General features: G+C 38.0%; 1 protein-coding gene across 4 annotated transcripts in view; it reads left to right on the top strand.

The window, feature by feature from the left end:
- The window catches only part of BAZ1A (bromodomain adjacent to zinc finger domain 1A), an 88,625-nt gene that overhangs the window by 20,240 nt on the left and 56,106 nt on the right, over nucleotides 1-12,279 (top strand). For all 4 annotated transcript variants that reach the window (XM_064292392.1, XM_064292389.1, XM_064292391.1 and 1 more), the window contains one exon: nucleotides 11,099-11,242. In XM_064292392.1, coding sequence (XP_064148462.1) covers nucleotides 11,099-11,242 — 144 coding nt within the window. The remainder of the gene's footprint in view (nucleotides 1-11,098; nucleotides 11,243-12,279) is intronic.

The raw sequence follows: 12,279 nt of genomic DNA, 5'->3' as shown, positions 1-12,279 counted from the left end.
ATTTAAACAGGTTTCACTGCTTTTTAAATTCTTTATCGTTACAGTTATCAGAGAGTGCCTTAATTATTTTACTTCTGTGCTCTGAGCTGTTTAAGCTTTCTTTTCATACATTTTGCTTGCAGATGAAAGAATGCTATCTAGTGGCAGTGAAAGGTGACTGCAAGCCTGGGGAAAATAGGATTTTTATTTGTTTTCCTGTCTTTGGGCTCAGTTTCTAGGGATAAAAAATGGGATTGTTTATGACTTTTTTTCTTTGAAGGGGTAAAGGGTATTGTGATTTAGGACTGGAAGTACATACAAAGCCAAATTTTATGTGACTCATTCAATAAACATTTGAGCTTCTAATGTGTGTATTATGTAATGTATTGGTAATAGGGATAGAGTGTACAGAGCAAGGATAAGTGAAATATATATGAACCACTAATATACAACTTTATTAGACTTGTGGATATATCACTGACACTCAAATAGAATGAATAAGATGATATAGATAGACAGACGTACAGATGGATAGATAGCTTTTGAATCAACTCGGATTCATGGTGACAGGATGAAATGTTGCCTGGTCTTGCATCATCCTAACAGTCACAGCCATGTTCAGATCCATCATTACAGCTGTTTTGCCCATCCATCTCACCAAGGGTCTCCGTTGCCCTCCTTGGCCCTCTTCTTCACCAGTCATGATGTGCCTCCTGATGATGGGCTCAAAGCAAGCGATTCAGACAGTGTTCTGTCGTGACCCATAAGGTTTTCACTGGCTAATTTTTGGAATTAGATCACCAGGCCTTTCTTCCTAGTCTACCTTAGTCTGAAGGCTCTGCTGAAATCTGTCCACCATGGGTGATCCTGCTGGTATGTGAAATACTGGTGGTGTACCTTCCAGCATCATAGCAACATGCATCCGTCACCGTACAACAAACTGACATATGGGTGGTGAGAATGAATAAAGGGTAGTTCAGTGACAAATTAAGTTAGCCCTTCATTAATAATTTGCTGATTAAACATTAGAATTGGATGTTGTTTACCTTTTAGCTATCTTTATAAAGATTTGCTTGCGTTTTTCTTCATCTCCTTCTAGACTTAGCATTTGATTAGAAAATGAGTCAGCACTTGTATGATGTTATCATGTAAAAATGTTTAACTTTAGGGGTAGTAAAAAATGTTCAGGTTGTTTTGTGTAAACTCCCAAAAAAGGTATCTCTGAGTAGGTCTTCCAGCTAGAAGAATGTGAGAATGCAGGAAGTAATAGTATAATAATTTTGTCATCTTTCTTTGTTAGATATGTATATCATAATTTCCTTGCAAATTCTTATGCCTTTTTTATGTACTAAATTTTGATATACAGAAATCACCTGGCTTTATCTGTTTAACTCAAATTGTAAGGGAAACACCGCATATTGAGTTTTTTCTGTAAAAATAGAGATTTTAAAATTCATTTTAATAGCAATTATAGTTGAGTTGGAAACAAACTGTAGAATAGGCTTTGTTTACTAAAGTACATCCTGTCACCTTTTATTGTTTTTTTAAAAATCATATTATTTATTGAATTTGCATATAATAAAGTTCTTTAGTGTATAGTCATAACCCACCACAATAAAGACACAGAACTTTTTTACCACCCCCCAAAATTCCTTTGTGTCCCTTTGTAGTCAACCCTTGTCCCCACCCCTTAGCCTCTGGCAGCCACTGATGTGTTTTCTGTCCTTATAATTTTGTCTTTTCCAGGATATAAATAGAAATGGAATCATATAGTATATAGCCTTTTTTTTTTTAATTTTAATAAAATTATGTATAACAAACCCAAAAACCCAGTGCCGTCGTTTGCTATTTCAGCGTTTCTTACACATACAGTTTCGTTGCATTAGTTACGTTCGCCACGTTGTGCAGCTGTCACCACTGTTTCCAGAGTTTTTCACCACCCTGACCCTTAACAGGAACTCAGTGTGCCTTAGTGTGTAGCCTCTTGAATCTGGCTTCTTTCACTTGAATTGCTTTGACACCTTTGTCAAATCAATGGGCCATGTAAGTGTGGGTCTATTTCTGGACTCTGTTCTGTCCCATTGCACTATAAGGCTATTCTTTGCCAATCTTACACTGTTGTGATTATTGTGCTGTGGTTTTTGTGGTCATTAGCTGCTCTCAAGTCAGCCTTCAACTCATGAGGATCCCATGCACAACAGAACAATACGCAGCCTGGTCCTGTGCCATCGCATGATTGGTCACAGATAGGACCATTGTTATCCATAAGGTTTTCAATGCTGATTTGCAGAAGTAAATTGCCAGGCCTTTCTTCCTAGTCCATCTGAGTCTGGAAATGCCACTGAAACCTGTTCAGCATCATAGCAACACTCAGGCCTCCACTGCCAGAAGGGTGGTAGCTGCACATGAGGTGCAGTGGCTGGGAATCAAACCCAAGTCTGCCACTTGAAAGGCAAGTATTCTACCACTGAACCATCAATGCCTCCATTATTACTGTAGCTTTATAATAATACAACAGTCCTTGGGTGGTGCATATGGTTTGTGCTTGACTACTAACCTAACGGTTGGCCATTTGAACCCACCCAGTGGCACTGTGGAAGAAAGGCCTGGCAATATGCTTCCATGAAGATTACAACCAAGAAAATCCTATGGAGCAGTTCTACTCTATAACACATGGGGTTGCCATGAGTTGGAACTGACTCAGCTGCAGTGGGTTTGTGGTAATACATATAGTATACATTACTTTCATCTTGTATTCCGCCCCCCATGTGAAATGAATGCTTTGATTTCGAGTTAATATTTTCTTAATATCTATAATTAGCATTTTAAAATTAAACTTTCTATTTGAGATAATTGTAGATTCACATGCAGTTATAAAATAATACAGAGAGATCCTGAGTACCCTTATGCCCAGTCTTACCCACTGGTAATATCTTGTAAAACTGTAATACAGTATCACAGCCAAAATATTGATGCTGATACAGTCATGATACAGAATATTTCTATCACTGTAAGAATCCTTCATGTTGCCCTTTTATAGCCACACCCACTTCCTTCTTGCCTTCGTACCCTCTTTTTAAATCATAGGTTGTTAAATTTATTTTCCTTCAGAGTTTCAATTTTCTGAAGAATATGACGTGAAATCTGTGTTTCTAATGGCAAGATAACTTTCAAATTTTAAATAATAACCTTTACTTGGCTGAATTGAGGAATATAATACTGTGACCCATAAAATCGATTTAACATAGGCAGAATGTTTATAAGCTGATCAGTGTTTAATAAAAACAGCTAGTTCACCTAACATTAGATTGCTTTCCTTTATTTGTTGTGATTTACTTTGGAAGTGTATAATAGGAAAAAACTTCAGTGGCATAAACAAAATACAAATTCCTTTCTCCTTTAAAATAAGTTCAGAAATAGTCTAGGGTTGAGTGTGGAAGGTCCACGAAGTCGTCAGGAACCTAGGTTTTTTCTTGTTTTCTGTTCCATCATCCCCAGATTGTGAGCATTGTTTTCATTGTTCAGGATGACAGAGAGGTTGAGGAAACGTGGGAAGCCTGCGTCTCTTCCTATGAGTCTGTCACATTGAGGCCAGTGTAATAGTTCTAAAATACTAGTACCATGTTGAAACAAAAGTTCAGTTGGTATCATGTCTATGGTGACTTTTCATTATATTTAATGTTTTATTGTCTCATCTGAGCATGTTAGTCTTAACCACCTCACAGACAGGTATCATGTCTTTTTTTTTTTTTCCCCCCCAATTTTTTTGAACTCGCATCTAGTGATGTTGTTCGGTGCTGTGGAGTCGATTTCAACTCATAGCAATCCCATCTGACAAAGTAGTATTGCCCACAGGGTTTTCTAGCCTGTAATCTTTATGGCAGCAGATAGCTGGGCCTTTCTCCCATGGAGTGGCTAGGTGGGTTTGAACCACCAGTGTTTTGGTTAGCTACCCAGTGCTTAACCATTGCATCACCAGGGCCCCTGGGATCATGTCTTTTTATATGTTTACATCAGAATGCTAGGCCCAGCATATTACTGAGCCCACAAATACTTAAATGCCTATAAATTTGAGAACACTAGTTGGAATTTTAAACTATTTTTCATGAAGTTTAAATTAATTTGGCTGATACTTCAGCCAAACTTAGTGTGCTTTTAATATGATAATTTTGAATATTCAGGAGTTTAAACAGCATACCGGTAATATCTAGGTATTTGGAAATGAATTAGAAATGTACAGGATTTAATCTATATGCTATCTTGTAACTAGAATTTTCTTAAAATTTTTATTTATGTTATATATCTGTTTTAATAATGGTTTTAGTTTTCAGTAAGAATCTAATAATTTCTTGTGATAGTTACAAAAGGTCAGATAAATACCAGTTGGAGAAATAATAAGACCTTAGTTCTCTGGTTCATAGTCTGAGAACAGTTGGAGCAACTCTGACCAATTTGTCCAAAAACTAAGTTATAAATAAAACAACCTTTTTCTGACCTCTTCTTTACCAATGACAAGTAATTGACATAATTGGCAGTCTTTTTGTTTGAAGGAGCAAGCTTGTTTAGTGGTCTGGTTTTCTCCAGTTAAAACAAGGTATCACATAACCTCTTTAATTTGAAGTGGGTTTTTTTTTTTTTTTAACTTCGAATTAATCAGGTTCACTCCATTTCCTACCTAGAGTATTGAAGTAATTATCCAAGTGCAGCATTTTTTATAAATGTTCTTGCACCTGTATTTCAAGAAAATAAAAGGCTAATGAGGCAGGACGGGGGGAGCAGGTGTGAAGTATGCCGTAGGTTTAACATATTCCATTTTTAGAGATCCAAACAGAGGGGGCAGTCCATTTGCTGAAGTGGATCTCCCTGGGCTTCTAGTCTTCTTCCCCTTCGCTGTTAACTTTTCACCCAAAAGCTTTGTAAAAAATTCTGCGTTTATCTGAGTTCTAGAATGTCTTATACTTTGCTTTTGCCTTAGTGACCTATATTTTGAAATGTTAATTGTACTGTGACTATTAAAGGAAAAAAAAATTTTTTGTGTGTAATATATACCATTCCAAAGTATTCTCTACATAAAAGACTATTTCCATGTCTAGCTTATTAACAAACTTGGCTAACTTCTGCTGTGCCATCATTTAGTGCTTAGTGCTCTTCCACAGACTTGAAGCTTTCACTCTTAAATGTGTTTAAGTTGCTAGCACTTTAGGAGCCTCTCTACTGCCTAGGCTTGAAGCTCTCAGGTATTCTTGAATCAATATAGTGCTGCCGTTCCCCCTCAGCTTTAGTGAGTGGAAGGCCAGATAGAAAGTATATGGGCTTCCACATGAGACAGTTAAGATTTTGGCTGTACTGTTACTGGTCGTGTGACCTTGAGCAAATGGTTTAACTTCTCTAACCCTGAACTTCATCTTCATTCTCATAAGTCACATTTTTATCTGATACATAAGCATTCTAATAATAATAAAGACCGTCTTTTGCCCTCCACCTTCTACTGTACCCTCAAATATGGAGCATAACTTTATAAAGTTTCTGTACTCTCACAGACCCTCTAGCAGGGTCTTAATTCATGATTCTCTAGCCTGTTTTTTTTTTTTTACATCCAATCTGGACTCTTTAAACCAAGACGTGGTAGCAGGTGGGTTTAAAGACAGACTACGTCTCTTTGGAGATCTATTAGAAGGTATTTACTTGACATCCTGAGTAAATGAACTTCGGCTAAACTCCATTGAGATGCCCAGCCTTGATTAGACTGGCAAAGAATGCTACCTGTGGTTTGGATGTGGCGCAAAGCTAATAGCAGCATTGATAATAAATATTATTATTTAAACATTTTACTACATTCTGCATGGCCCTATGCTTTAACAGTTTTCTTCTCCCTTCTTCTTCCGTCAGGGGATTATATTTCTGTCTGTTAATTTTCTGTTGGTTTTAAATAAATTAATCCTTAAATTATTGTAGCTCTGTGGACCTTACTGGAGTCATAGACTGTTCCCTTCAGTGGACTGTTGGACCACTTTAGGCACCGCACCCACCCTCCCTGGGCCCAGGGTTGACCTGTTTATTTTGTTTCTCCTTCATGATCATTACCACCTACAGGTACTCACCAGGGCTGTGCTAGTAAAGATGATCTCTTTTTCTGACTTTGAAGAAACCTGTCATGAAGTTCACTGAAAAACTTCATGATTACCTCCTGGAAACCTGCGTAATATTACAATCCCTGGATGTGATGTCTAAGGCCCTCAAAAGTGGATCCATTTGATTTCTTTTGTATTTTATGTGCAATTCATGCCACTAAATTATAGAGTTTTTTAAATCAGTAAAACTAAATTATCACCAAGTTTTTTTTTTAATATTTTATTGTGTTTTTGGTGAAAGTTACACAGAAAATTAGTCATTTAACAATTTCTATACATGTTGTGCAGTGACATGGTTTATACTTTTCACAGCATTGTCATTATTTCCATTCTGGTTGTTTTGTTTCCCTTAATCTAACTTCCCTGTCCCCCATTACCTTCTCATTTTTGATTTAGGGAAAAAGTTTACTGTTTGGTTTCATTTAAATGGTTATTTAGAGGAGCACAGTACTCAAGAGTACCACCAGCAAGTTTTGATATGACTTCCTGTAGTTGTTCCTCTTTGAAAACACTGGCTTATTTCTACCAGCCAGTGTGAAAGTCAGCCCACAATTCTTTTGACACCATTTCCGTTTGCTACCAGTACAAGCTTGGTAGTTGAACTTTCTCAAGCTTTACTGTTAGAACAGCAACAAAAAGTTTCTTTTTTCTTCTTTAAGAGCAGACTGAAAAGGACTAAAATTATGGTGCATTCAATTAAACCTGTATAAGTCTCAGGGTGAGAGAAGATAAGTGAAAGGTAAAGCTAAGATGCCTTGAGAGCTTTGAATTTACACAAATAGTCTACGTTTTGTTGATTCTTAAACCTTGGGGTGTTGTGGAATCAGTTGGTTTTTTCTTTGTTAATAGCCGGAAACCCATGGTCTTGATTTTCTTTGTGTCTAACAGCAATATTAAAACCAGCTACAGTCAAGTTGATTCAGACTCCTAGCGACCTCATGTGTGTTGTAGTAGAATCGTACTCCATAGGATTGTCAATGGCTGATTTTTTTTCAGAAGTAAATCACCAGGCCTTTCTTCTGAGGCACCTCTTTGTGAACTTGAACCTCCAACCTTTCTGTTAGCAGCCAAGCATGTTAACCATTCACAGTACTCAGGGACTCCATTAGGTATTGTAGGGGATACTAAAGATGCTCTTTTCCTAAAGGAGAATATAAGCAATACACTAGATCATTTTTTTTTTAGGTCATACACTAATGAAAATAAGTGCTAGGATATTGCGAAAGTCTACCAGCTTCCCAAAATGAGTTAGTACTGAATATACTGTTTGTTTTTCTTGAGTTTTGTGATTCGAAATTCATTTTGAATAAATGTAAGCAAAAAAGGAAACTTACCGGTTTGTTAGAATTGAAGGAAAAGTAAAACAACCAAACCAAACGTGAGATGAGTAAGGCTCAGCTAAGTATGAGGAAGAATAGGAATAAGAGAACTGATTGCCCCCAGTATCGCTGCCATCTCTCCTGTCTTCTCTCTTGTAAGTTGTATATTCTCTCTCACTGCACACTAGCCTCCTCCACATGGTAGGAAACATGGCTGCTGAAAGCACCAGAATTTTATACCTTACAGATTTCATGATGGAAGAGGGACTAGTATTTTACTTCTGGTTTCCAAATTTTAAAATCTTAAGAAAAGATGTATTGGCTTAGCAAAAGGTGCCCATCGCTGTATCAGCTAACTCTGGCTAGGGTCTTGTAAGAACATGGTAGTTCTAATGGTAGTCATGTGGTAGAGAGTGAAATATGGGAAGAATGAAGTTCCTAGAAAAAGGGAGCTGGCGAATGGACAAGCAATCCCATGGGTGTCCGTGATATATCAGAACTTGTTTATGGTGTGGCTAACAAAGTGAATGATCCAAAACCAGAGAACCAAACCTGTTGCCATCGAGTCAATTCTGACTCATTGCGACCCTATAGGACAAAGCAGAACTTCCCTATAGGGTTTCCAAGATTGTAAATCTTTACAGAAGCAGACTGCCATGTCTTTCTCCCATGGAGTGGCTGGTGGGTTGGAACCACTGACCATTCAGTTAGGAGTTGAGCGCTTAACCCCTGCACTACCAGGGCTCCCACTAAATGAATGATATAGTCAGCGAATTAACCTTGAACCACTTTTTCTGAAAGAATAGGGATTTGGCCCATTAATAGATATATATGTGTTTAGGATATTGTTAATTAACATCTGTTCACCTGAGAGGTGTAGCAGTGCCATGGATGTAATTCCAGCAATGCTATCCCGCTTTCTGATTTATCACCTGTAATATCTTGCTTTTAACTTTTAAAACTTTGTCCCTTTTTTTTTTTTTACGGCTTTATTGAGTGAGATATATTTCACATTCCATAAAATTCACCCATTTAAAATGTACGGTTTAGTGGGTTTTAGCATATTTATAGGGTTACAGAACCATCTCTACTGTAGAGAGTTTAGCCAAACTACACAGAGAGCGCAGCTCACACTAGGCTACCCTCACTTTAGACACCAGCCTGAAGTTTGAGGGTCTCCAAGACCTTCCTCACTTGAGAGCAGCTGGCTACAAATTCTGAGGTCCCCACAGTCACCCTCAGGGGTAGGGCATGAGAGTCTCTAGGGAATGAGGAGAAGAGTTTATGCCCAGGAGTTTCTAGAAAGCTGGAGATGAATGTAAGTTTTGCAGGATACTGAACAGTGTGTCCCTTAGCAGAGGGAGGCACAGGAGTAGAAAAGTGTTGGAAGAGGTGATAAGAGGAAAGTAAAGGATGGAAGAGAACACTTCTGATAGAATAATATGAACAGTAATAGAAGATGTAGACTTTTTTTTTTTATTAAGTTTTATTGAGCTTCAAGTGAACGTTTACAAATCAAGTCAAACTGTCACATTTAAGTTTATATACACCTTACTACATACTCCCACTTGCTCTCCCCCTGTTGAGTCAGCCCTTCCAGTCTCTCCTTTGGTGACAATTTTGCCAGCTTCCAAATCTCTCTATCCTCCCATCCCCCCTCCAGACAGGAGATGCCAACACAGTCTGAAGTGTCCACCTGATACAGGTAGCTCACTCTTCATCAGCATCTCTCTCCTACCCACTGTCCAGTCCCTTTCATGTCTGATGAGTTGTCTTCGGGAATGGTTCCTGTCCTGGGTCAACAGAAGGTTTGGGGACCATGACCGCCAGGATTCCTCTAGTCTCAGTCAGACCATTAAGTATGGTCTTTTTGTGAGAATTTGGGGTCTGCATCCCACTGATCTCCTGCTCCCTCAGGGGTTCTCTGTTGTGCTCCCTGTCAGGGCAGTCATCGGTTGTGGCCGGGCACCAACTAGTTCTTCTGGTCCCAGGATGATGTAGGTCTCTGGTTCATGTGGCCCTTTCTGTCTCTTGGGCTCTTAGTTATCATGTGACCTTGGTGTTCTTCATTCTCCTTTGATCCAGGTGGTTTGAGACCAATTGATGCATCTTAGATGGCCACTTGTTAGCATTTAAGACCCCAGACGCCACATTTCAAAGTGGGATGCAGAATGTTTTCATAATAGAATTATTTTGCCAATTGACTTAGCAGTCCCCTTAAACCATGGTCCCCAAACCCCCGCCCTTGCTCCGCTGACCTTTGAAGCATTCATTTTATCCCGGAAACTTCTTTGCTTTTGGTCCAGTCCAGTTGAGCTGACCTTCCATGTATTGAGTATCGTCCTTCCCTTCACCTAAAGCAGTTCTTATCTACTAACTAATCAGTAAAAAACCCTCTCCCACCCTCCCTCCCTCCCCTCCTGGTAACGACAAAAGTATGTGTTCTTTTCAATTTATACTATTTCTCAAGATCTTATAATAGTGGTCTTATACAATATTTGTCCTTTTGCCTCTAATTTCGCTCAGCATAATGCCTTCCAGGTTCCTCCATGTTATGAAATGTTTCACAGATTCGTCACTGTTCTTTATCGATGCATAGTATTCCATTGTGTGAATATACCACAATTTATTTACCCATTCATCCGTTGATGGACACCTTGGTTGCTTCCAGCTTTTTGCTATTGTAAACAGAGCTGCAATAAACATGGGTGTGCATATATCTGTTTGTGTGAAGGCTCTTGTATCTCTAGGGTATATTCCCAGGAGTGGGATTTCTGGGTTGTATGGTAGTTCTATTTCTAACTGTTTAAGATAACGCCAGATAGATTTCCAAGATGTAGACTTTGGATGTTGAGAAGGACATCAAGGAGCCTAAGTCAGGATCTCCTTTCTTATTTTCTAATATTAAAGGGCTGGGAATGGGATTTGAGAAGGGAGGGAAAAGTTTTAGAAAGCTGCTTTGGGCCAACAGAAACAATATCAAAACTAAAACAGTTGCTATCATGAGATCCTAACTTTGAACTCATGGTAGATTCATAGTTTCAAGGCAGAAAGTAAAGTTGTTGGACAAGAGGGAGTATGGAGAAAGCAGGTGGATTTTTTTCTAGCATTGAAAATTGGCATAGTAGAAATGTGGTGTTAAAGAATACTGGGATTATGGTGCTTGAGTCTGAAATTGCAGCCTCTAAAATCTAGACAGAGGGAGGCAGAGGTTAGGGAAGCCAGTATAGTAGAGTTCATGACCAGGAGGCTTTCCAAAGATGGAAAAGCACAACAAAAGTTACAGTGAGAATAAAAAAAATTACGATTAGGAGAATTTTAGATATTAAAATATTGGATGCTTTGAAAAACAGTAAGGCTCAATACGTATAATGAGGTATTGTGCCAGGATTTGATATTCTGAACAGTGACTTCAGTTAAGAACGTGATTGCTAAGAATCTTGATAAGTTGACCTTTAAAATAGTGTTGTGTTGTTTTAAATTGCTTCTGGCCTTTGCTTGAATTGAACGTTACAGATCTTTTTTTAATTAAATTTGTTGCATCAACTGACCATAGTTTCTACAAGACAAAATAGCTTTTCAGTTGTTCTAAGTAATTAGGCTGTTCTGTAATGTTTGATTGTAAAGTAACAGTTGATTTGCATTTTTAAATGTATCATTTTATTTCAGATTACAGTGTAGGATTTTGGAAGTCCTACCTCCATCACATCAAAATGGTTTTGCTAATGGACATGACAGCAATGTAGACGGAGAAACTATTATCATCAGTGACAGTGATGATTCAGAAACACAAAACAGCTCTTTTCAAAATGGGTGAGTGATATTTATTAGTTTTCAAATTGTTTATAAGATTTTTCCACTGAAATAATTTTTTCTTTCACTCTCTTCCTTCCTGTCTAGGGATACCATGGTATACTACTCATTAAGTAATCTGGTTCACAACAGATTAGAATTTTCAAAATTAAAACTAGTTAAAGTAGTTAACCAATTGGCTGGTTAACTCTAGCCAGCTATGTAAGAGCAATTGAAGCTAACCCTCATTCACTTATATTCATACATTTTTGTTTTCTTGAGAAAATTCATTCTGTACTTTAATTATTAATACTTATTTACTGTATGGTCCATATGGTAAAGAAACTCTTTAACTTTCTAAAATTCAGTTAATTGACAACCTAGGCAACTGAGTACTACTGGAGAAAAATCACACTGTATATAGATTGGCATTGTCTACATGTAATTTAAAAACTCAGTGAAGTCTTCAACTGATTAAAAGTTCTTTTCATGTTTCAGCTAAGTTCTCTCCTCTGTTCTCTACAACAGCTATTCTAAATGTTCGGTGCTCCATTCTGTTCTCCTGTTGCCCTTTACGTACCTCAAACTTTAAAAAGCTCTCTTCAGCCTACATTGTGTTGATTTTTTTATTCCCTATCTTCATGAAATGGTAATATTAAGAAACCTGAAGCCATTGTTACCCTGAGTACAAAGAGATTAATTCAAAATCACCGTTGTTTTTTTTTTGTCACCACATGGATTCCGACTAATAGAGCCCTGACAAGACAGAGTAGAACTGCCCCATATGACTTCTAGGCTATACTCTTCACAGGAACAGATCACCAGGTCTCTTCTGCTACCACCAACCTTTTGATTAGCAGCTGAGTGCTTAACTATTGTGCCATCAGAGCTCTTAAATCCCAGTTACAAACCCAAAACCCACTGTCATCAAGTTGATTCTGACTCATAGTGACCCAATAGGACAGAGTAGAACTGCCCCATAGGGTTTCTAAGGCAGTAAATCTATATGGAAGCAGACTGCTACATCTTTCTCCCTCAGAGTGGCTGGTGGGTTCAAA

This window comes from Loxodonta africana, chromosome 10 (assembly GCF_030014295.1).
Source record: "Loxodonta africana isolate mLoxAfr1 chromosome 10, mLoxAfr1.hap2, whole genome shotgun sequence".
Taxonomy (NCBI): domain Eukaryota; kingdom Metazoa; phylum Chordata; class Mammalia; order Proboscidea; family Elephantidae; genus Loxodonta; species Loxodonta africana.
This window is presented reverse-complemented; position numbering and strand designations above follow the sequence as displayed.